Raw genomic sequence first — 25,278 nt, 5'->3', positions numbered from 1 at the left:
CTGGGCTTCTCTGACCCGATGCCAGTAAGAGCCCCCAGTTGTGATAACCAAAACTGTCTCCAGAATTGTCAGATTTCCCCTGGTACCAAATTGCCCCTGAAAACCACTGGCTTAGAGGTATATAGTAAAAAATGAGCCCTGACGTGGAGGAGGGCACTTGTTGGGATGAGCACTGGGTGTTGTATGGAAACCAATTTGACAATAAATTGTATATATATATATATATATTTTCAACGTTTATTTATTTTTGGGACAGAGAGAGACAGAGCATGAACGGGGGAGGGTCAGAGAGAGAGGGAGACACAGAATCGGAAACGGGCTCCAGGCTCTGAGCCATCAGCCCAGAGCCTGACGCGGGGTTCGAACTCACGGACCACGAGATCGTGACCTGGCTGAAGTCGGACGCTTAACCGACTGCGCCACCCAGGCGCCCCAATAAATTATATTAAAAAAAAAATGAACCCTGAAAGTTCAATTGCATTCAGACTGGGAGAATTGTAAATCAGGTAGAAAGCTGTATCTGAACTTCCCTGAATGTGATGATTCTCATAATGGGGGAAGTTCTTTGGGGAACCCTGAGTGCTGTGCTCATAGAGTTGTTACAAAAGACTCTGGCTCTTGTGGGAAGGCTTTAAGTCAATGTGCTTTCTGCACAACCTATGTAGATCTCTTGACTTGAGCTATACTCTGTAAGGACTCCCACTGAAGAACAACCAGTTACTCGGCTAGCAAGCTGTGTTTTCTGTCCAGAGACCTTCTGAACAACTAGTGCCAAATATGGCCCATGGTAGTCATGTGAGTCTAAATGTTTAGCTGAGCCTATTACTTCCCTGGTGGACATTGCAGACTGGCCGATAATGAGTCCTAACAAGTGAAAACTTCTAATCATTTTAGTCTGTGAATGCACTCTTTTTTTAATTGAAGTAAAATTGGCCTACAATGTTGTATTAGTTTCAGGTGGATAACATTGATTCCACAGTTCCATATAGTACTTAAAATGCTCACTACAATAAGTGTAGTCACTGTTTGTCACCATACATTATTACAATATTATTGCCTATATTCCCTGTGCTGTACTTTTCATCTCCGTGACTTATTTATTTCAAAATGGAAGTTTGTACTTCCTAATCCCCTTTATTTTGCTGATCCCCACCCCCCCCCCACCACCCACCTCCACTCTGGCAACCACCAGTTCTCTATATTTAAGAGTCTGTTTGATTTGTTTATTTGTTCATTTGTTTTGGTTTTTAGACTCCACATATAAGTGAAGTCATAAGGAATTCATTTTTGTTTGACTTATTTCACTTAGCATAATACCCTCTAGATCCATCCATGTTGTTGCAAATAGCAAAATCACCTCCTTTTATGGCTAAGTAATATTCCATTTATATATATGTGTATGTGTATATACATATATAGACACACACATATGTACACACACACACTACATCTTCTTTATCCATTCATCTATGGATGGACGCTTGGGTTGCTTCCATATCTTGGCTATTGTAAATAATTCGGTAAACATAGGGGTGCATATATCTTTTCAAATTAGTGTTTTCATTTTCTTTGGCTAAATACCCAGTAGTGAAATTACTGGATCATATGGTATTTCTATTTTTAATTTTTTGAGGAACCTCCTTACTGTTTTCCACAGTGATTGCACCAATTGACATTCCCACCAGCAGTGCATAAGGTTCCCTTTTCTCTACATTCATACCAACACTTGTTATTTCTTGTTTTTTTGATATTAGCCATTTTCTGACAGGTGTGAAATGATACCCCCTTGTGGTTTTAATTTGCATTTCCTGATGAGCATCTTTTCATGTACCTGTTGGCCATCTGTGTATCTTTTCTGGGAAAATGTCTGTTTAGGTTCTCTGCCTATTTTTTAATTGAATTATTTGTGTGTTTGTGTGTATATGTGTATGTTGAGTTGTATAATTTCTTTATATATTTTGGATATTAACCCTTTATCAGTGATGTCATTTTCTAATATGTTCTCTCATTCAGTAGGTTGCTTTTTTATTTTGTTGATGGTTTCCTTTACTGTACAAAAGCTTTTTTATTTTGTTATAGTCCCAGTAGCTTATTTTTGTTTTTGTTTCTCTTGCCTAAGGAGACATATTCATAAATACATTGCTAACGCTGATGTCCAAAAGATTAATTACCTATGTTTCTTTGGGAGTTTTATGGCTTCAGGTCTCATATTTAGATCTTTAATCCATGTTGAGTTTATTTTTTTATATGATGTAAGAAAGTTGTCCAGTTTCATTCTTTTGCATGTAGCTGTCCAGTTTTCCAACACCACTTATTGAAAAGACTATCCTTTCCCCATTGTGTATTCTTGCCTGCTTTCTCATAGGTGAATTGAACATAGAGGTGTAGATTTGTTCCTTGGCTCTCTATCCATTGATCTGTGTGTCTGTATTTGTATCATTGGAATGTACTTTTTGATTTACCCCCAACAATGAATGACTCCTATTTATTCTCCTTTTTTTAAAATTAATTAATTTTTTTTTGAAAGATTGAGAGAGAGCAGGAGTGGGGGAGGGGCAGAGAGAAGGAGACACAGAATCTGAAGTAGGCTCCAGGCTTTGAGCTGTCAGCACGGAGCCTGATGTGGGGCTCAAACCCACAAACCATGAGATCATGACCTGAGCCGAAGTCGAACTCTTAACCAACTGAGCCACCCAGGCGCCCCTATTCTCTTATTTTTTAAATAATTGTTTCTTAAGTTCTAGTGGTGTGTTCTGTTCTACTCATTTTATATAACCTTACTGATATTTATTGAGAATTTAGAAAGAGATTTTTTAGGCTTTTCTAGTATAAAGCCTTAATAACCTAAATATCCTTCTGAATATTTGTTTTGCTTAATTTTAAAGCAAAAATGTGTTGTCACCTGATACAGGAGAAACCTAATTGCAATTAAATTGTGAGTTGTTTTTTTTTTTAAAGGACTATCTCATTTATCACTTTTTGTGTGATATCTGTGTTTATGTTCTTTTTGGTGGGTGATTGGGAAGGGACAGTATATTTTCTCGTTATAAAAAAGAAACAAGAATGGAAGTATAATCCATAATATTTATCTTATTGGACAATTTTAAGAATATTACTTATATTTTATTTTTTGGCAATATGCTAAAACATGTTCGTTAAATATAGGTCATATTGGTATCTTTTTTTCATTTCCTCAGGTACCAGAATGTTGGCTTTGTATCTGAAGCTCCTGGAACTTTTCTCTTATTGAGATAGAACTTGGTTCAAAACATTGCATATATATATAGTACACATGTGCTTCACCCAAGAATTATTAGAATCCTCTAGTAAAACAAATTGGAACTATAGTGGGAGTTCTGTCTGGGAAGATGCAGCCTCTGAACAAGTTGATGGCTATGTCAAAACCTCAAAGCCTGACTCTACATGAACAAAGTGAGGCCCTGAAAGCACATGTGTCTTGGCAGCAGGAATCCATCCCAGTCATGGAAACATGTGACTCTGAGGCCTCTCGTCAAAAGTTCAGACATTTCCAGTATTTGGATGTGTCTGGGCCTCATGAAGCCCTGTGCCAACTCTGGAAGCTCTGTCTTCAGTGGCTGAAACCAGAAGTTCATACAAAGCAACAGATCCTAGAGCTGTTGGTGCTGGAACAATTTCTGACAATTCTCCCTGAAGACATTAGGACTTGGGTGAATTTACAACATCCAAAGAACAGCAAGGAAGTGGTGACCCTCATAGAGGATGTGATTGGAATGCTTAAAGATGAAGGTAAGAATGTAAAGAGTTGGTGGTAGAATAGTTGACCCTTACTTGGAATCTAAAAAAAAAAGGAAAATTAGCTCATAGATACAGAGAACAGATTGGTGGTTGCCAGAGGTGGGGTATGGGCCAAGTGGGTGGAGGATCACAAGGTATAAAATATAACTCCCAAGTACAAAATAAATAAGTCATGGGGATATAATGTACAGCATAGTGACTATAGTTGATAATACTGTATTGCATATTTGGAAGTTGTTAAGAGATTAGATCTTAAGAGTTCTCATTATAAGAAAAAAACATATATGGTGACTGATGTTAACCTGACTTCTTATGATCATTTTGCGATATATATAATTGAATCATGATGTTGTATACCTGACGCTAATACAGTTGACCCTTGAACAACATGGGTTTGAACTGTGTGGGTCCAATTATACATGGATTTTTTTTTTTTTAATAAATACAGACAGTATTGTAAATGTATTTTTCTTATGATTTTTTGAACATTTTTTTCTCTAGCTTACTTTATTATAAGAATACAGAATGTAATACATTCATAAAATATGCGTTACAGTGCTTATTGTTATGGCTCTGTCAGTGGTAAGCTGTTAGTAGTTAAAATTTGGGAGAATTAAAAGTTATACACAGATTTCCAACTGCTCAGGAGGTTGGTGCCTGTGTTGTTCAAGGGTCAACTGTATGACATTATGTGTCAATTATACCTCAATTAAAAAGAAAAAAAAAATGAACCTTAAAAAGAAAAGTAATGGAGTCTTTCCATTTGAAAAGAAATTCCTTTTTTCTGAAGCTAGAGGGTATCAAGGGCCAGATCATGAAGGACTTTATCAGGAGGCATGGATTTTATTCTGTAGGAAATAGAAAGCTTTCTAGCCTGCTTACCTGGCTTTTAGAGAATGAGATCTCGCAGATTGGGTAGGGAAATCGATTCGATTTGCCTTTTAAAATATTTTGATATCCAGGCGCCTGGGTGGCTCAGTTGTTTAAGCATCCAGCTCTTGATTTCGGCTCAGGTTATGATCTCACTGTTTGTGGGATCAAGCTCGGCGTCAGGCTTTACATTGAGAGTATAGAGCCTGCTTGGAATTTCCTCTCTCTCTCTCTCTCTCAAAATAAATAAACTTAAAAATTTTGATATCAGTATTGAGGGAGTGGTTGGCAGACTATGGCCCAAAGGCCAATATTTTTGGAGGTAGTTTTTTTGGAACACAGCCACGCCCACTTATTTACATTTTGGCCACAGTTGTTTTCATACTATGACCAGGGTTGATTAGGTATAGCAGAGAAACTATTGCCTGCAAAACCCAAAATATTTACTATCTGGCTCTTTAAACAAGATGTTGATAAACTTTTTCTGTAAAGGACATGAGGGCTCTGAAAACTGGAAAATCTGTTAAGATAGATGAAGTGTTAAAGAATGAGGGAGCATTGAGGGGCACCTGGGTGGCTCAGTTGGTTAAGCGTCTGACTTCGGCTCAGGTCATGACCTCATGGTTCGTGAGTTCGAGCCCCTCATCAGGTTCTGTGCTGACAGCTCGGGGCCTGGATCCTGCTTCAGATTCTGTGTCTCCCTCGCTCTGTGCCCCTCCCTCACTCACGCTCTTTCTCTCTCAAAAATAAATAAACATTAAAAAAAAAAAAGAAAAGAATGAGGGAGCATTGGGAAAATAGGAGTTTGAACCTAAAGGAATTATGGGCTGAATATAAGGGGTGAATGAGATAAGATTTGATGTAAATGTCCGTGCTCAGCCTTACATGAATGGAGCATAAGTAGCAGATTTTATGGGAGGGGATTTATACAGTAATTATGTGGCATGTTGAATTTGAGGTCTCTATGGGCCATACACAATGAATAAACGAATACGTAGTTAACAGCGTGGCTTTGGTGTTCAGAAAGAGAAGATTTGGAGACTTACAGGTATGAATTGAAGTAGGAGAAATACATTTCCTTGGGGAACATCAATATTTAATAGTTACCATAGATCTAACTACCCATTACAGGAAATACAAAGGAGAGGGGAACATTTTAAATTATACCATGGGAATGCCATTAGTAAAATCTAAACTCTGAGAAACTACAAGGCAATCTAGTTTCTAGTACAAAATAATTTTAAGGGAGAAGTAGGGGTATGGAAGAGGGATTTAGAAATTAAAAGAAATGTAAAAGATGTATAACCAGTCATATGAATGTGTGGACCTTATAAGTCATGAGGTAATTGATTAGATATTTGATAAAGAATTATTGAGTGGGGACAGTGATGATATCATTATTGTTGGTATCCAGTAGTCCTTATTTGAAAAAGAAATAACGGATTAAACAGAAGAAGAAAGGCCAGGTAAGCAGGCTAGAAAACAGTAATCTAGGACATCAGAGAACCAGGAAATATTAGTATCTTGAGCTAAGAAAGGAGAAATCTTCAGGAAGTGAGTGTTAATAATGGTGCAGCAAAAAAGTCCTATTAAGATGAGTTTTGAGGGGCACCTGGGTGGCTCAGTCAGTTGAGCGTCTGACTTCAGCTCAGATCATGATCTCACAGCTCGTGAGTTTGAGCCCCACGTCAGGCTCTGTGCTGACAGCTCAGAGCCTGGAGCCTACTTCATATTCTGGGTCTCTCTCCTCTGCCCCTCTGCCACTCATGCTGTCTCTCTCTGTCCCTCAAAAATAAAAATAAACATTAAAAAAAATTTTTTAAGTGAGTGTTGAAAGTAATTTACTGAAATTGTTGATTATGAAGTTATTGTTAAGCTTTAGAACAGTTTCAGAGAAGGAGTTGAGGTGGTACTTATTTGTAGTTAGTTTTATTAGTTTTCTACTACTGCCATAACAAATGACCACAAACTTAGTGACTTAAAACAATGCAAATGTATTATCCTACAGGTCTATAGATGAGTAGTCTAATAACATGGGTCTCCCTGGGTTAAAATCAAGGCATTGGTAGGACTGCATTCCTTTCTGGGCCTCGTGATTTTCTACCCCCATCTTGAAAGCTGTCAGTGGAGAGTCATGTCCCTTTTTTTATTTTTAATTTTTTTAAATATTTATTTTTGAGACAGAGTGTGCATAAGCAAGGGAGGGTCAGAGAGAAAGGGAGGCAGAGAATCCAAAGCAGGCTTCACACTGTCAGCACAAAGCCCAACACAGGGCTCAAACGCACGAACCGCAAAACCATGACCCGGGCTGAAGTCAGATGCTCAACGGACGGAGCCACTCAGGCTCCCCTGAGCCATGTCCTTTCCAACTGCCTTCTCTTACCCTCCATTCTGTTGTCACAGTACGTGCACTTGCTTGATTATGCATGTTTGCACTCTCTCCCATTTTCACTGACCATAGCTGGGAAACCTTCTCTTCTCTGTTTTTTAGGATTCATGTGATTAGATTATGATCACCCAAATAATCCAGGATGATTCCTCATCTCAGGGTCCTTAACTTTGATCATATCTGCTGAGTCCCTTTTGCCAGTGTATTCAAGGATTAGGGATGTAGGTATCTCTGGCGTCTGTTATTCTCCCTATCACATGCCCCCCCCACCCCCACCAAAAAAAAAAAAAAAAAAAGAATGGATGGATGAGGTATGAATGTCAAAATGACTATAGGCAATTCTTTCTTTTTAAATCTTTTTTAATGTTCATTTATTTTTGAGAGAGAGAGAGACAGAGCATGAGTATGGAAGGGGCAGAGAGAGACAGAGACACAGAATCCAAAGCAGGCTCAAGGGTTTCAGCACAGAGCCCAATTTAGGGCTTGAACTCACAAACCACAAGATCGTGACCTGAGCCAGTCAATTGCTCAACCAACTGAGCCACCCAGGTGCCTCTAGAAAATTCTTGAAGTTGGGGCACCTGGGTGGCGCAGTCGGTTAAGCGTCCGACTTCAGCCAGGTCATGATCTCGCGGTCTGTGAGTTCGAGCCCTGCGTCGGGCTCTGGGCTGATGGCTCAGAGCCTGGTGCCTGTTTCCGATTCTGTGTCTCCCTCTCTCTCTGCCCCTCGCCCGTTCATGCTCTGTCTCTCTCTGTCCCAAAAATAAATAAATGTTGAAAAAAAAAATTAAAAAAAAAAAAAAAAGAAAAAGAAAATTCTTGAAGTTTAATTGAGAAGGAAAGGAGAGGTTGCTAGGTAATAGAGGACTGAGAAAGGTTTTTAGTTTCTGTCTTGGCTCTCTGAAGAAGCCACCCAATTGCCCTTATTTTATTGCCCTTATTTTATCTGACTCAGAACTGTCCCGGGGCTGAGGTGGCCACCTAGGGGTCATTTGTCAAAGCATTTAATGGGAAAGCTGGGGTATGAGATGCTTTGGGGAATAAAGGATTTGAAAAGTTTCTGTGTATTCCTAGAGATTTAGAAGGCTGGGCACATGTTCAGAAACACCTGATATGGCCTTAACTCTCACCTCTGACTGGCCTTCAGGCTTTGCATAAGCAGGAACTAAAGGTGAAGGTAAAGTTGAAAAAAATTATCTGGCTAAGTGGTGAAGGCATGCCTCAACACATGCAGCACATCTGCAAAGACTAGGAAATGGGTTTTTGTTTGGTTTGGTTCCAGGTATTTAAGGAAATCTATGTGGAATCACTAGCTGACCACTAAGCTAAGGGAACAGACTTAAGTGGGCACACACAACAAAGAATATAGACTTTACAAATCAGTTCAAAAAAGTAATTAAGTGAGCAAGAACTGCAACAATCAGGCCCCCAAATATATGAAGCAAAAACTGACAGAAAGGAAGGGAGAACGAGATCAAGAATACTAGTTGGAGACTTTAGCACCCCACTTTCATTAGTGGATAGAACAACTAGAAAAAAGACAAAAAAGGAAATAGAAGACTTGAACAATGCTATAAACTAAAGTAGCACTCTACCCAATAGTGGCAGTATGTACATTCTTCTCAAGTCCACATGGAACATTCTCCAAGATAGACCACATGTTAGGCCAAAACAAGTCACAATTAATAGAAACATTTAAATCCTACAAAGTATCTTTTCTGACCACAGTAGGATGGAATTAGAAATCAATAACAGAAGGATATCTGGAAAATTCACCAGTATGTAGAAATTAAAATAAGAAAGATTAAAAAGAGATAAATGAACTAGAGAACAGAAAAACGATAGAACCAATGAAACCATAGTGGGTCATTTGAAAAGAATAGCAAAATTGACAAAGGCTTAGCTACACAAGAAAAGTATGAAGAATGAGATAACTAAAACCAGGAATAAAAGTAGGCACATCTCCACTGACCTTGCATAAATCAAAAGGATTATAAGAGAATACTATGAACAATTATATACCAAAAAATTAATTTAGATTAAGTAGAAAAATTCCAAAAACATACAAACTGCCAAAACTGATTCAAGAAGAAATAGAAAATCTGAACTCCTCTTTAACAACAGAAAAGATAGAATCAGTAATCAAAAAAATTTCAACAAAACCCAAGGACTAGATGGCTTCACTGGTGAATTCTATCAAAAATTTAAGGAATTAACACCAATCTTTCTCACACATAAAAAAAAATTTTTTTTTAATGTTTGTTTATTTTTGAGACAGAGACTGAGTGCAAGTGGGGGCGGGGCAGAGAGAGAGACAGAGAGACAGACAGAGAGAGGGGGAGAGAGAGAATGAATCTGAAGCAGGCTCCAGGCTCTGACCTGTCAGCACAGAACCCGTTTCTCACACTTTTTAAAAAAATAGGGGAGGAAGGAATATTTCCTACCTTATTCTATGATGAGTTTAACTTGATGCCAAAGACAGACAAAGCTATCACAAAACTAGCAAAACAAACCCAGCATCATATTAAGAAGATTATACACCATGACCAAGTGGTATTTATCCCAGGAATATAGGATGGTTCAACATATGAAAATCAACATTATACACCATACAGAATTAAGGGGAAGCAATTGCACTATTAAGTATTTATCCAAAGGATATAAAAATGCTGATTCGAAGGTGCACATGCAGCCCAATGTTTATAGCAGCACAATCAGCAATAGACAAATGGAAAGAGCCCAAATGTCCATGGACTGATGAATGGCTAAAGAAGAGGTGGTATATGTATTGTGTGTATATATTTATATACATATATATTTATACATTACTTCTATAAATACATACATACACACACCTATATACACAATACAGTATTACTTGGCTATCAAAAAGAATGAAATCTTGCCATTTGCAACGATGTGAATGGAAATAGAGTGTATTGTGCTAAGTGAAATAAGTCAGAGAAAGACAAATACCATATAATGTCACTCATGGAATTTAAGAAACAAAACAGATGAACATAAGGGAAGGGAAGGAAAACAAGGTAAAAACAGAGGGAGGTAAACCATAAGAGATCTTAACTATAGAGAACAAACCGAGAGCTGCTGGAGGGGCAGTGGGTGGAGGGATGGGCTAAATGGGTGATGGGCATTAAGGAGGGCACTTGTGATGAGCACTGGGTGTTATATGTAACTGATGAATCTTTAAATTCTGAAACAACAACAAAAAAAACCAATAGAATTAAGAGGAAAACTCACAAGATCATCTCAACACAGAAAAAGCATTTGACAAAATCCAATGCCTTTTCATGATAAAAGTATTCAACAGACTTGGAATAGAAGGGAATTCCTTCTACCTGATAAAGGACATCTGTGGAAAACTACAGCAAACATCACACTTAATGGTTAAAGACTTAAAGCTTTGCCCTGGGATAAGGAACAAGACAAGGATGCCCACTCTTGCCAGTTCTTTTCAACATTATACTGGAGGTACTAGCCAGTGCAACTAAACAAGAAAAAGGAATAAAAGGCATCCTAATTGGAAAAGAAGTAAAACTATCTTTACTGTCAGTTGATCTGTTCTTATGCAGTTGACCCTTGAACAGCACAGGTTTGAACTGCACGAGTCTACTTATATGTGACTTTTTTTTTTTTTAAGATTTCACAGCTAACGCCATAAGGCATTTATTTACAACTGTCCACACTAGTCTCCACAGGTCAAATGGAAGACAGATAGTTCAGAGGTCACACCTACTATCCTCCAAGTACCCAGAGATGTCTTCAGAGCCTGTCAGCAGCCCTTGGGATCCCCAGGACTGGATTACCTGTCAGATTTTTTCATTAAAAAATAATTTTAGGGGTGCCTGGGTGGCTCAGTCAGTTAAGCAGCTGTTTTTTTTATTTTGGCTCAGGTCATGATCTTACAGTTTGTGAAATTAAGCCCTGCATTAGGCTCCACGCTGACAGTACGGATCCTGCTTGGGATTCTCTTTCTCCCTTACTTTCTGCCCCTCCCTGCTCATTCTCTATCTCTCTTAAAAAAGTAAATAAACTTTAAAAAATAAAATACATTTAAAAAATAAAAAATAGGGGCGCCTGGGTGGTGCAGTCGGTTAAGCGTCCGACTTCAGCCAGGTCATGATCTCGTGGTCCGTGAGTTCGAGCCCCGCGTCAGGCTCTGGGCTGATGGCTCGGAGCCTGGAGCCTGTTTCCGATTCTGTGTTTCCCTCTCTCTCTGCCCCTCCCCCGTTCATGCTCTGTCTCTCTCTGTCCCAAAAATAAATAAAAACGTTGAAAAAAAATTTTTTTAATAAAAATAAAAAAAATAAAAAATAGGGGTACCTGGGTGGCTCAGTTGGTTGAACATCTGACTTTGACTCAGGTCAGGATCTTGCAGTTCATGGGTTCGTGCCCCATGTCGGGCTTTGCGCTGACAGCATAGAGCCCGCTTTGAATTCTACAGTCTCCCTCTCTCTCTGCCCCTCCCCAACTAGCACTCAATCTCAAAACAAACGTTAAAAAAATTTTTTTAAATAAAAAATATAACACCTGAGCTCTTACCTTTAGAGATTCTGATTGCTTATAGTGCCTGATGTCATTATTTTTCCAAAGTTTTAAAAATGATTTTTATGAATAGCATGTTAAAACTACTACTGTAAATCAATAAATGTTTCTCCGGGGGAAATCTGTCTCCATAATGTTTTCCTTCATCTTCCTCAGAGACACCCTGCAAGGATTCTGTCCCGCTCCAGAAGGGGAGCATCAAGGAGAAAATGGAAGCTGACTCACTGACTAGCAATTCCCAGGTGAATTAGAATTCTGCTCTCTACTGAAATGACCTGCATTTTCTTTTTGGTTTTTGAACTTTTGCCAAACATAGGTCCATCTAAGACATAAGACTATTACTTCTTCCATAGGACATTAGATCTATTTTATTTCCGTTGGTGATACACTCTTCGGAAAATATTGAATCTTTGTATTTTTCTGTGCATGTGTTCCCTCAGGATTGTAGATGATAATTTAAACCAGAGAAATAGAGCCTACCCATAGAATGTTTAGAATTGAAAGTGAAGGGAGCCAAGGGCAGAATGCTGAGTAATGTCATTTAATAGGCAGGAGCAGAAGAAACTTCAAACGATGCTGAAATGAAAGAACCAGAGTGGTAGAGAAAAACCAAGAAGATATGATGTCAGTGAAAGCCAAGGATGAGAAAATTTCAAGGATAAATCCTTTAAAATTTCGGGAAAATTCAGCTTGAGTAGTGCCCATTCACTTACCATCACGGAGGTACCAGGCATGGGAATAGAAACCAGGTTGCGGAGGGTTGAGGAAAGAAGGTGAGGAAGTAGGCAAAACTAACCTAGGTAATTTACTCACAAGGTCCTCTGATATCTTAGAGACATCTGGCTTTGAGGTAGAGGAAGGGAAAAGATTTGTGTATCTCATTGTGATTAAATGTGCCCATCATGACAAGGTTGAGAATGCTGGAGAGGGAAATGCATCACACCAGTTGATGGTGTGAAGGCCCTTGTAACAAATATTGACACAGTGCCTAACATGCCACTTGTCCAAGGGCTGGTTATGTGATGGTAAACGAAAGGAGATCCCTGCCTTTGCAGAAATGACAGTAGAGGTAGACAGGCAAACACAAGCAAATCAGATAATTGCAGATAGTAATAATTACAAAGAAAAGAAAGAAGCATAATGCAGTAGACACTGACTAGGAGGGTGGCTACTTTGGGTAATCAGGAAAGGGCTGGGCTGGGAGACCTGAATGGTAAGGAGTTAGCAGGCTATATTTCTTGAGAGGAAATGCCCTAACTTTTCTGCTAGCAGAGCCTCCGTCTTCATTACAATTCCTGTCAGTCTATCTGAAACTCTTTCTTTCTCTTCTGAATTCCTTTTATGTCAAGTATTTTTACTCTTTAGTAATTTTTTGTTCCATAGTTATTCCAACTGTCTTTTTCTCCTCAACCAAAATGAAAGTTAATTTCAGGTTAAAACTGCTCTTGATTTTCCTTTTGCAAGTACCAAGTTGATAGGCCTCTAATATAACCTGTTTGTCAAAACTTAGAACCCCAAACATTTTCATCAATTTCTTACATATTCTAGGCACCTACACTATTCTTTCCAAATTCATTTCTTCTCTAGTAATATTTTTGGGGCTGACCTTTGATTAAAAAGAAACTTAATATTTTAGGAACCAATATCATTCAAAGATGTGATTGTGGAATTCAGCAAGGAAGAGTGGGGACAACTGGACCCTGCTGTAAAGAACCTGTACAGGGACGTGATGCTGGAGAACTATAGGAACCTGAATTCATTGCATCGAGGTGACTTCTATGTGTTTACCTATGCTGCCCATCAGTAGTTTCTTTATCTGCTGCTAAAAAGCTATAGGACTACTACAGTAGGTAGGGACACTTGGGTTTGGGTTCAGGTTTCCTAATGTCCTATGGGCACAATAGGAGATTTTCCTGCTGTATCTGAGGGAGAGTCTTTTCTAATATAGAGCTAGAAATACACAAGTCTGTGGTGACCCCTGGCCTTATCTTTCAGCAGCTCTTAGACTACTACATAGGGATGGAATTCTCTTCCCTATAAAAATGTCTGAAGTGTCATGTTTGTTTGTTTGTTTGTTGTTTTTTCATGTTCCCCATGAAAAGAACATGTATTTTCCAAACCAGTTGAGCTCTCTGAGTTGGAAAGGACAGAAGATGGATAATAGAGCAGGAAATCCCAAACACATCTTTTTTTGGTGAGAACCAGGCAGATATGAGGCATTTGTAAGAATCTTCTGTTTGTTAAACACACAGTGAGGTTAAGAGCCTTTGAGTTAAGAGTTGGGGAGGCCGGGGCGCCTGGGTGGCGCAGTTGGTTAAGCGTCCGACTTCAGCCAGGTCACGATCTCGCGGTCCGTGAGTTCGAGCCCCGCGTCAGGCTCTGGGCTGATGGCTCAGAGCCTGGAGCCTGTTTCCGATTCTGTGTCTCCCTCTCTCTCTGCCCCTCCCCCGTTCATGCTCTGTCTCTCTCTGTCCCAAAAATAAATAAACGTTGAAAAAAAAAAAAGAGTTGGGGAGGTGATGATAAAACAGCAGAAACTTTGAAGGAAAAAAGTCATCATTGCTTTTCATTCACAGATTCGATTTCTTAAGTGGGTAATTGGAGGAATGTTGCAGGTGAGGAACGCAGACACTTAACGCTCTGTGGCCTGGAGCAACCCATCTGCCAGTTTCCTCATCTGTAACACTGAGTTAATAACAGTATTTATCTCCACGTTCCTGTGAGGACTACATGAGTTGATATGTGTGGCACACTTAGAGCAGTGCCTGGAGCATGGGAAGTGCTAGGTAAACAAACATTAGACAACCTAACATTAAGTAGTATTCTTTCAAAGAAAACAAAAAGCTCTGCTTTATGCAAGAGTGACTTTAGTAATCTTCCAGTTTTCCTTCTTTTACTATAGAACTTCTTGTGCCCTTTCTACCTTTATCATAATCTCTTTATTCTTATTAACATTTTATTTGTGGGAGATTATCAATTATTGTGTGCTTATGATAAATTTTAGTATATATAGAAAAGTATGAAGAATAGAACTCACCCATGACCTCATTACCCCAAGCTATGCAATATTAACTTTTTTTTTTTTATTTATTAGGCTTTTTTCTTTGCAATGATGTGTCTCTGTGGCTTATGAAGATTTCTTTTTTCCCAAAATGGGATCATCAGGAATATGTTGTTTTCTATTCTGTTCTTCTCACCTAATATGATACCAAGGGCAATTACGTGTTATCACTAGTCTGTGGAAATGGGGCTTCACATGTAATGGTCCATCATATACAAGTATCATAACATATTTAACCATTCCCCCCAGCCATTGGACATTCAGGTTGTTGCCCAGTTTTCAGGCGTGTCTGATAAGTTCCATAGGATATGCCTTATTAGAAGAGAAACTTCAGCATCAAAGGACATGAATATATTTAAAGGTCTTGTTACTTTGTGCCATATTGTCTACAGAAAGGTTATACCAATCATACTCACTAATTATCTATTAGCACCCTAGCACGCTATTGTTTACCTGAAATCTATATTAATTTGATACGCAGATTACTCAATTTCGTCCTTTCTAAGGTAAATTCCCTTGCCCATCCCCCCTGCCATTTTCCTTTGGACCCCATTTCTCCCTGTCTTCTTTCACTTATATTTTCACCATTTCTGCCTCTCATTAGCTAGTCCTCCTATTAGCTTTTTTTAAAATTTATTTTTATGTTTGTTTTTTTTAATTTAAAAATTTTTTATTTTAGAGAGCACACAGGAGTTGGGGAGAGAAAGAATCTTAGGCAGGCTCCATGCTCAGCACAGGGGTAACGTGGATATCTTGGGATATCTCAAGACCTTGGGATTATGACCTGAGGTGAAATCAAGAGTCACATGCTCACCGACTGAGCCACCCAGGCACCCCTCTCCATTTAGCTTTTTAACATTTTTAGGTCATTACTGATTTAAAAAAATTGTTCTTTCAACCTCTGTATCACTCACCTCTTTATAGCCAAACTTCTCAAGATATTTTATACTTTTCTCATTTCCTCACCTTTTAGTCCTTGGTCCATTTCAGAAAAGAAGCCTGGTCCATTGGTCCTTGGTCCATTTCACTTGTCTCTTATTCCAAATATCCGTCTGAAACAGTTCTTACTGAGGTCATAGATGACTTTCTTGTAGCTAAATCCAGTGGATATGTTTCGTTCTTTGTTTCACTGACTTCTCCAAAGCAAGTGACAGTATTATCTGCTCTTCTTTCTTTCTTTTTTTTTTTTTTTTTTTATTTTTTTTCAACATTTTTTATTTATTTTTGGGACAGAGAGAGACAGTGCATGAACGGGGGAGGGGCAGAGAGAGAGGGAGACACAGAATCGGAAACAGGCTCCAGGCTCTGAGCCATCAGCCCAGAGCCCGACGTGGGGCTCGAACTCACGGACCGCGAGATCATGACCTGGCTGAAGTCGGACGCTTAACCGACTGCGCCACCCAGGCGCCCCTGCTCTTCTTTCTTAAAACACTCGTAAGTTCTTGGAATACTTCTGATTTTCCTCCTCTCTTTCTGGTTATTCTCTCTCTGCCTATTGCAGATTAATCTTTCTCTAGCTCTCTAATAAATACCAGCGTTTCTCAAGATTTGGTCTCATTTTGTCTTGTTTTCTTACTCTGTATTTTCTTCCTGAGGTTATCACATCCACAACTGCACCTTCTCTTACCACACGTGTATAGGTGACTTACAAATTTGTATCCCCAGCCCAGGCTTCTTTTCTGAAGGACATGACATTTCTCTCGGCTGTCGTAAAGATAACTTCAGTTCCATAAAACCAAAGTCATAACTTTTCCTTTCCAATCTTTTTCTATTCCCTGAGTAAACAGCACTGCCATTCATCCTGTTACACAAGTATAGAGTATTATCCTTGACACAACTTCTCCTTCCTTCACCTCTCTAGTACTTGGGGTGTGTGTGTGTGTGTGTGTGTGTGTGTGTGTGTGTGTGTGTTTATCTTTCTAAATGTCCCTTGAATGTCTCCACTTCTCTCCATACGTAGTGCCACTACTGTAGTCCATGTAGTCCATCATCATCTCTCATCTCATTCTCCTGTTCTTTGCCTAGTTGACTCCTGGTCTTCTCTCATATCTCAGATAGTTTCACATTTCCTACTAGTTAGTTTTTTCTGTTATATACTCCCATAGCACCATAATCTTCTCTTTTTATCATTTGTCACAATTATATTTTACTTGTATCTGTATAGGTCATTGTCTCCCACATTAGGCTTTATGTTCCTTGAGGGTAGGGACCATGTCTCTTTTTGCCCTACCTTTATATCAAGCTTTTGCACATATATAGGACCAAAGGGGAAAAAAATGGATAGATAGATGTATATTGGATTATGAAAAAGCTGAAAATTATTTTATTTGTTTTGGTCACTTGTGATTCAGCAAATGGTTTTATGTCCATTATCTATTAAGAATTTAGAGGTTTTTAAGAATATATAATAAAATTTAGGGGCGCCTGGGTGGCGCAGTCGGTTAAGCGTCCGACTTCAACCAGGTCACGATCTCACGGTCCGTGAGTTCGAGCCCCGCGTCGGGCTCTGGGCTGATGGCTCAGAGCCTGGAGCCTGTTTCCGATTCTGTGTCTCCCTCTCTCTCTGCCCCTCGCCCATTCATGCTCTGTCTCTCTCTGTCCCAAAAATAAATAAACGTTGAAAAAAAAATTGAAAAAAAAAAAAAGAATATATAATAAAATTTATGTAAATTCTCACTATTGATCATAGTTACGACAAATGAGATCTTGCAGGTTTTTTATTATTTTATTTATGGTGTCTGCCATACATATTTTTAAAATTTATGTTATCACATATCTTTCCCCCAGTGCTTTATATCTGTTAGTTTTATGCATAAGAATTTTTCCATCCCCAAATTAGAAACATATTTCCTGATTTTATTCTGACTTCATCTATTTCATCATTTAAATATAATACTTCAGTCAATCTGGAATTTGCCTCTGTAAATGTCATTTATTTTCCAAAACCGTTAATGGATTATAGTGATTTAAAGGTGGCTACAGAATCTTTGTCGCTCTCTTCATCAAGATGTAGACTTTGTACACCTGAAACTAATGTAACATTGTGTCACCTATACTTCAGTTAAACCAAAAAAAAAAAAAGAAAATGCAGACTGCTTCTCTTCCCTTTGAATCTCAGCTGGCACTGAGCTATTTAATCAATAAAATGCTGCAGAAGTGACATTGCCAGTTATGGGTCTAGCCTGTAATAGGACTCCACTTCTTTCTCTTGGAAGTTAGCAGCCACTGCTTCAACCTGTTGAATGTTGACCTGAAATATGTAACTAATGAACAAAAAGACCAAAAAACGAGAAATTTAATTAGTAGAAAAGAGGGAAAAAAGGCTATTATTTGTAAATGGTAACTTTCTACCTAGAAATCCAAGAAACTCATTGTCAAAACTACTATATCTGTTAAGAGTTTTATAAGGTGGCTAGATGTAAAATAAAAATATTGGTAATTTTCCTATGTGTTAGAACTAAGTGATTTGAAAATAACAAAATACATGAAAGTTATTTTAAAAATGGGAATAATAGAGTTATATGAAAAATGAGTTATAGAAATATGAGGCGAACATTACAAACTTGCTTAGAGAAATACATTTAGGAATTTTGCCATTCAGTAAATGCTACTGGAACAGTTAACTGTTTCAGTTACCTCTTGTTTCTAAAAACTTACCTCCAAACTTACTGACTTTAAACAGCAATCATTTTATTAATCCTCACAGTTTTGTGAGTTGACTTAGGAGTTCTCAGGATCTATACGATATTGGCTGAAGATACAGTGTTCTGATGGGATGGAATGATCAAAATGGCTCATCACAGGGCTGGAAGTTGAGGCTGGTTGTCACAGAGAACTTAGCTGGCCCCATGGACCAGAGTACCTCCATGTGGCCTCTTCTTGAGGCATGGGCTTCTCATAGCATGCCAGCCAGGTTCTGAGAGGGAGTATCCTGAGAGGAATTGGAAATTGTCAGTCTCCTAAAGGCCAGGCCCAGAAGTGGCATAGTATCACTTTTACCACATTCTGTAGGCTAAGCAGTCACAGAAGGAGCCCATTTTCAAGGGGAAGAAAAATTAACTCCATTGCTCTATAGGAGAGTGTAAAAGAATGTGCATCCATTTTTTTTTTTGAGGTATAGTTAAAATATGGTGTTATGTTGTAGGTGCATAACATAATGATTCATTCATTCTTTCCATTACTCATCGCTCATCATGATAATATACTCTTAATCCCCTTAACTGTTTCACCCATTCCCTCACACACCTCCCTTCTGGTAACCATCAGTTCATTATATTTAAGACTCTTTTTTTTGTTGTTGTTTGTTTGTTTTCTGTTTTCCTTTGTTTCTTAAATCCCACATATAAGTGAAATCATAAAGGTATTTGCCTTTCTTTGACTTATTTTACTTACCATGATACCTGTTAGATCCATTCATGTTGTTGCAAATGGCAAGATTTCATTCTTTTTTATAACTGAGTGGTATTCAATTATATATACATACCACATCTTTTTTATCCATTCCTCTATGAATGGACATTTTGGTTGCCTCTATATCTTGGCTATTATCAATAATCCTGTAGTAAACATAGGGTGCATACATCTTTCTGAATTAGTGCTTTCATTTTCTTAAGCTAAATAACCAGTAGTGGAATTATTGGATCATATGGTATTTCTATTTTTAATTTTTTGAGGAACCTCCATCCTGTTTTCCACAGTGGCTACACCAGCTTGTATTCCCCCAAAATGTGCTCCTTTTTCTCCACATCCTTGCCAACACTGTTATTTTCTGTGTTTCTGATTTTAACCATTCTGCCTGGTGCGAGCTGATGTCTCATTGTGGTTTTGATTTACATTTCTCTGATGATGAGTGACATTGAACATCATTTCATGTGTCTGTTGGCCATCTAATGACTGCTTTGGAAAAATGTCTATTCAGGTTCTCTGTGCATTTTTTTATTGGATTATTTGTTTTTTTAGTGTTGAGTTGTACAAGTTCTTCCATATATATTTGGATACTAACCCTTTATTGAATATACTATTTGAAAATATCTTCTCCCATTCAGTAGGCTATCCTTTAGTTTTGTTGATGGTTTCCCTTACTGTGCAAAAGATTCTTTGGTATAGTCTCAAGAGTTTAATTTTGCTTTTGTTTTCCTTGCCAAAGGAGACCTACCTAGAAAAATGTTGCTACGGCCAATGTAAGAGAAATTACTGCCTATATTTTGTTCTAGGAATTTTATGGTTTCAGGACTCACATTTAGGTCTTTAATCCCTTTTTAAATTTATTTTTGAGAGAGAGGGAGAAAGAGAGAGACAGAGACAGAGTGCAAGTGGGGGAGGGGCAGAGAGAGAGGGAGACACAGAATCTGAAGCAGGCTCCAGGCTCCAAGCTGTCAGCACAGAGCCTGATGCAGGGCTCGAACTCATGAACTGTGAGATCATGACCTGAAGTCAGACGCTTAACTGACTGAGCCACCCAGGCGCCCCTTTAATCCGTTTTTTAGTTTATTTTTGTGTAGAATAAGAAAATGGTCCAGTTTCATTCTTTTGCATGTAGCTGTCGAGTTTTCCCAGCACCATTTGTTGAAGAGACTGTCTTTTTCCTGTTGGATATTCTTGCCTTCTTTGTCGTAGATTAATCGATCATAAAATCATGGATTTATTTCTGGCTCTCTATTCTGTTCCATTGATCTATATGTCTATTTTTTATGCCAGTACCATTCTGTTTTTATTACTACAGCTTTGTGTAGTATATCTTGAAATCTGAGATTATGATACTCCAGTTTTGTTCTTCTGTTTCAAGATTGATTTGGCTATTCAGGGTCTTTCATGGTTCCATACAAATTTTAGGATTCTCTTTTTTTCTTTTTTTTTTTATGAAATTTATTGTCAAATTAGTTTCCATACAACACCCAGTGCTCATCCCAAAAGATGCCCTCTTCAATGCCCATCACCTACCCTCCTCTCCCTCCCACTCCAAATCAACCCTCTGTTCTCAGTTTTTAAGAGTCTCTTATGCTTTGGCTCTCTCTCCCACTCTAAGCTCTTTTTTTTCTTTTTTTTCCTTCCCCTCCCCCATGGGTTTCTGTTCAGTTTCTCAGGATCCACATAAGAGTGAAAACATATGGTATCTGTTCTAGTGTTGTGAAAAATGCTATTGATATTTTGATAGGGCTTGCATTACATCTATAAATTGTTTTGTATAATATGGGCATTTTTAACAATATTGGTTCTCCCAGTTCATGAGCATGGAATTTTTGTGTCAACTTCAATTTCTTTCATCAGTGTTTAATAGGTTTCAGAGTACAGGTTTTTCACCCTTTTGGTTAAATTTGTTCCTACATATTTTATTTTTAGTGCAGTTGTAAATGGGATTGTTTCCTTAATTTCTCTACTACTTTGTTTTAAGGTATAGAAATGAAGCAGATTTCTGTATATTAATTTTGCATCCAGCAACTGCACTAAATTTATCAGTTCTGGTAGTTTTTTGATAGAGTCTTTAGGGTTTTTTATGTACAGTATCATGTCATCTGCAAATAGAGTTTTACTTCTTATTTACTAGTATGAATGCCTCTTATTTCTCTTTCTTGTCTGATTGCTGCAGCTAGGACTTCCAGTACTATTTTGAATGAAAGTGGTGAGAGTGGACATCCTTGTGTTGTTCCTGACCTTAGGGGAAAGCTTCTAAGTTTTCGCCCTTTGAGTATGATGTTAGCTGTGAGTTTTTTATGAATGTGCAGCCATTTTGATCTATAATCTGTCCTCTGGCCACAAATTATTTTTTTCCCCATTATTAAATATATTTATTCTCTCCTAAGACCTCATTATGGCATCAAGCTTGAAGTCCAGGATCTCACCATCTAAATTAGGTCCAGGTTTGGAAGAGATTCCTCTCTCACTGAAGACCTATAGGTTATCTGCCCACACACCCAGTTTATGCTGGTGAGGCAGAAACAGCGAAACTACAGTTGATACCCTTGTTATATTCCTAGGCTCCACCCCAGGAGATTCTGACTTAATGGTCTAGTTTCCACTGTATTACACAGACATAATTTCTGCTAGAAATTAGACTAAACCAGGCAGAATTAATAGGTATTTGACAAAGTTGGATATATCAGTGGAGCTGCTTTGAGGTAAACATCATTTCATAAAAAAATAGTACCTCAGGGCAGATTAGATATGAAAGCTAAAGAGCAATGGTTATTCAAGATCTCTTCGTGGACTCTAGTGTAAATATTAGAAGGACAGTGACTCACTAAACCAGTGAGGACATTGAGGGAAGTTCTTTCCACATGAAAGATGAAATTCTCAGGCTCATTTGTTAAGTTGGAAGAGAGCAGTAGGATAGTTGAGTGGCATTGTCTTGGAGATGGATAAAAACAGGGGTCGATAATATATGTGAGACTACCAAGTGGAAGATATGTTTTGGCTACCAATGAAGTATGGAAGTAAATGCATTAGATAAACCTGAAGTTATATGTGAGAGGATAAAGGGAAGTCAGTGAAATTTAGTTTTTAAAAAGTTGCTAGAATGTAAGTATTTATACAGAAGCTAAGTGAGAAAGCAATTTTGAGAAGGGAAGTGGGACATTATTAAATGAAACAAACTGAAGACAGGTGAAAACAAGAGAATTAAATCTTAACTAGAACAGGTGAAGTTTTGCATTCTAGGAAATACCTAGAGAAATATCATAGCGCTATTAGAATCAGGAGTGATTTTGAGCCCAGAAAAAGGGTGGTTTCTCTGCTACCTTTGATTATAGTTTTTTTTTTTCCTGCCTTTGTTAAATATGGGGAATAACTGCAGCTTGTATGGAAATAGAGACACTGATTGCAAGTTTGTTTTAGCTGGTTAAGGTGTGGAGCCTGTAAATGTAGATGTGTTTTTTTTTTTTTTTAAATTTTTTTTTCAACGTTTTTTATTTATTTTTGGGACAGAGAGAGACAGAGCATGAACGGGGGAGGGGCAGAGAGAGAGGGAGACACAGAATCGGAAACAGGCTCCAGGCTCCGAGCCATCAGCCCAGAGCCTGACGCGGGGCTCGAACTCACGGACCACGAGATCGTGACCTGGCTGAAGTCCGACGCTTAACCGACTGCGCCACCCAGGCGCCCCAATGTAGATGTGTTTTTAACATTTTTTTTTCAACGTTTATTTATTTTTAAGACAGAGAGAGACAGCATGAATGGGGGAGGGGTAGAGAGAGAGGGAGACACAGAATCGGAAGCAGGCTCCAGGCTCTGAGCCATCAGCCGAGAGCCTGACGCGGGGCTCGAACTCACGGGACCGCGAGATCGTGTAAAGATATGATTAAATTGGTGTTTCAGAAGGGTGTATTTATTGATGAACAGCATGGGTTAAAAGAGACAAAGACAAGATGCTAGAGAAAGGAAGACTGTGTAATCCACACAGACTAGTTATGAACCAGTAACAATGCGAACTATGAAATGCCTCCCTATCCCAGTTCATATGCTGATATTTTACCCAAGCTCTATGTATTCTCATTAATATACTTGAATAGCTGTTCTCATATTTTATGATCTTCTAACCTCCTTTTTAATACTTTTGTCCCTTTTATTTCTTCTATATTGCTCCTTTTCTAATCTCACCTCACATTTCCATTCTGTATTTAAGACCCATAAAATCTGCATATTTCCTTATGTGGTTTAGCATCCCTTTCCTAATTAAACAATTTCCCTCTGCTAGCTCATAGAATTTTTAATTTCTTTTTAGACAGAGAGGTAATTTCAGAAAACCAAGATTCAGTTACAAAGGAGAGAATTTCTGGAGAATCATCGTCTCATGGAGAAATTATGAGAAGACTGACCAAAAGTGGACCCCCTTCTTCAGATGCTTGGATGAGTGATGATTGGCTATACAGGAACCAGGAACACTGGGACATAAATTTGCCGGAAGAAGCTTTTGTTCACAAGACAGTCTACACTGAGGAGGGAAACTTTGAAGGTAGTGAGAATAAGAAAAGCTTAGATGTTGAGTCAGTTAATTCAATTTTTGATATACAACAGGGAATTCCTATGAAAAAGGGGTTCTCAAAATGTGATAAGTTTAAAACTAACTTCAAATTTAATTTAGATTCAGTAGGTAAGCAACATTTAGAATATAATAAATGTGGAAATGCCTTGAGCCTGAGTATAGACATTCAGCACCCAGAAAGTCATACCTTAGTGAATTCCTATGAATGCTATCAATGTGGGAAAGCCTTCAGCCGGAGTTCATCCGTCATTCGACATCAGATCATTCACACAGGAGAGAAACCCTATAAATGTAGTGAGTGTGGGAGATTCTTCAACAGACGTACAAATCTTACTAAGCATCAAAAAATTCATACTGAAGCAAAGGTCTGTGAAGGCAATAAATGTGGAAAAGCTTTCAGTGAGAGTAAAAATAGTAATAAAAATTCAAGACTTTATTCTGGAGATAATCCCTACGAATGTGTTAACTGTGGAAAATCCTTCAGCCGGAGCTCCTCCCTTATTCGACATCAAATGATTCATACAGGAGAGAAACCATTCAAATGTAGAGAATGTGAGAAGACCTTCAATAGGAGTTCAAACCTTAAAAAACACCAAAAACTTCATACTCAAGAGAAGGAAGAAACCCAGGATTACCTACATCAATGAATTTATACTGGAGGGAATCCTGTGAATGTAGTAAATGCAATAAAACGTTTGTCAGGGATTATTCTTTAATTGATATGAGAGAACTATATTAGAGGGAAATATTTTATTGGGCATATATCTGTCTGAGCTTTTCCAGTCTCCCAAAGGAAGACACAAGGGTATGGAGTTTATATATATCACCATAAAGTCTTTGCCTATCATGATTTTGATATCATGGCCATCATCATTTCTATTTCATAAATGGGACCTATGGCTTCCATATATTCACCTAATTTATTGAAGTAGGGAGGAGCCAAGCAATACCCTTAGAGTTGATATTTAATAAAACTCAAACTTTCAGTCCTTATGAGAAGGTCATGAGAAACCACGAGCTCACAAGAATATAGGAAGACTACTGACGAAGAACTGAACTCTGAATTAATGACAGAGACCACAGTGACAGCAAATTACTCCATCCTTGATAATATCCTTGGCTGTCCTGGTGCTGAGTGGGACCTAGAATTGGTGGAGGGTTATCAACTGCAATGGGAAGTAGAGTAACAAATCTACATGTAGTCTTCAAGTCTGTATTTTTAAAAGTACTCTTTGGGATACAGCCTAGAAAGACATCCATAGCCTTGGGTCTATCATTTATTCCAAACATTAAGAGGTCAGTAAAGTGTGTTAATGCTCTGTATTAAATAATACTCTGGATACTAGAACTTCCTCTTTCTTCTGTAAGCTACTTCAGGATCCCAAACAGTGTTCAGCCAGGAGGCTTATCTTAATCTGCCTCAAAAGGTTCATATTGGAGACATTCCCAGTGAATGAATGGTGGCTTGTAAAACTCCTATCTTATTCAAAAACAGAAAAGGTATACTGGAGTGTGAACACTTATGATGAGTTAAGGTGGAAATTATTCTGTGTTCATTTGTTTTATGGTTTCAGGTCTTCAATCCATTTTTTATTTGTGTATGTGTATGGTTTAAGATAGTGGTCCATTTTCTTTTTTGCA

At 38.2% G+C, this 25,278-nt stretch overlaps 1 protein-coding gene across 1 annotated transcript in view; it reads left to right on the top strand.

The window, feature by feature from the left end:
- ZNF215 (zinc finger protein 215) overlaps positions 1 to 25,278 on the top strand; it is a 31,740-nt gene extending 6,462 nt beyond the window's left edge. Inside the window, exons 2-5 of the mRNA XM_040457007.1 lie at positions 3,198 to 3,768; positions 11,756 to 11,841; positions 13,236 to 13,368; positions 23,377 to 25,278. Of these exons, the coding sequence (XP_040312941.1) occupies positions 3,369 to 3,768; positions 11,756 to 11,841; positions 13,236 to 13,368; positions 23,377 to 24,284 (1,527 nt within the window). The 5' untranslated portion in view covers positions 3,198 to 3,368 and the 3' untranslated portion in view covers positions 24,285 to 25,278. The remainder of the gene's footprint in view (positions 1 to 3,197; positions 3,769 to 11,755; positions 11,842 to 13,235; positions 13,369 to 23,376) is intronic.

This window comes from Herpailurus yagouaroundi, unplaced genomic scaffold, assembly GCF_014898765.1.
Source record: "Herpailurus yagouaroundi ecotype Mexico unplaced genomic scaffold, PumYag 218, whole genome shotgun sequence".
Lineage (NCBI taxonomy): Eukaryota > Metazoa > Chordata > Mammalia > Carnivora > Felidae > Herpailurus > Herpailurus yagouaroundi.
The sequence above is the reverse complement of the archived record's forward strand: the minus strand, read 5'-3'. Positions and strand labels throughout refer to the sequence as shown.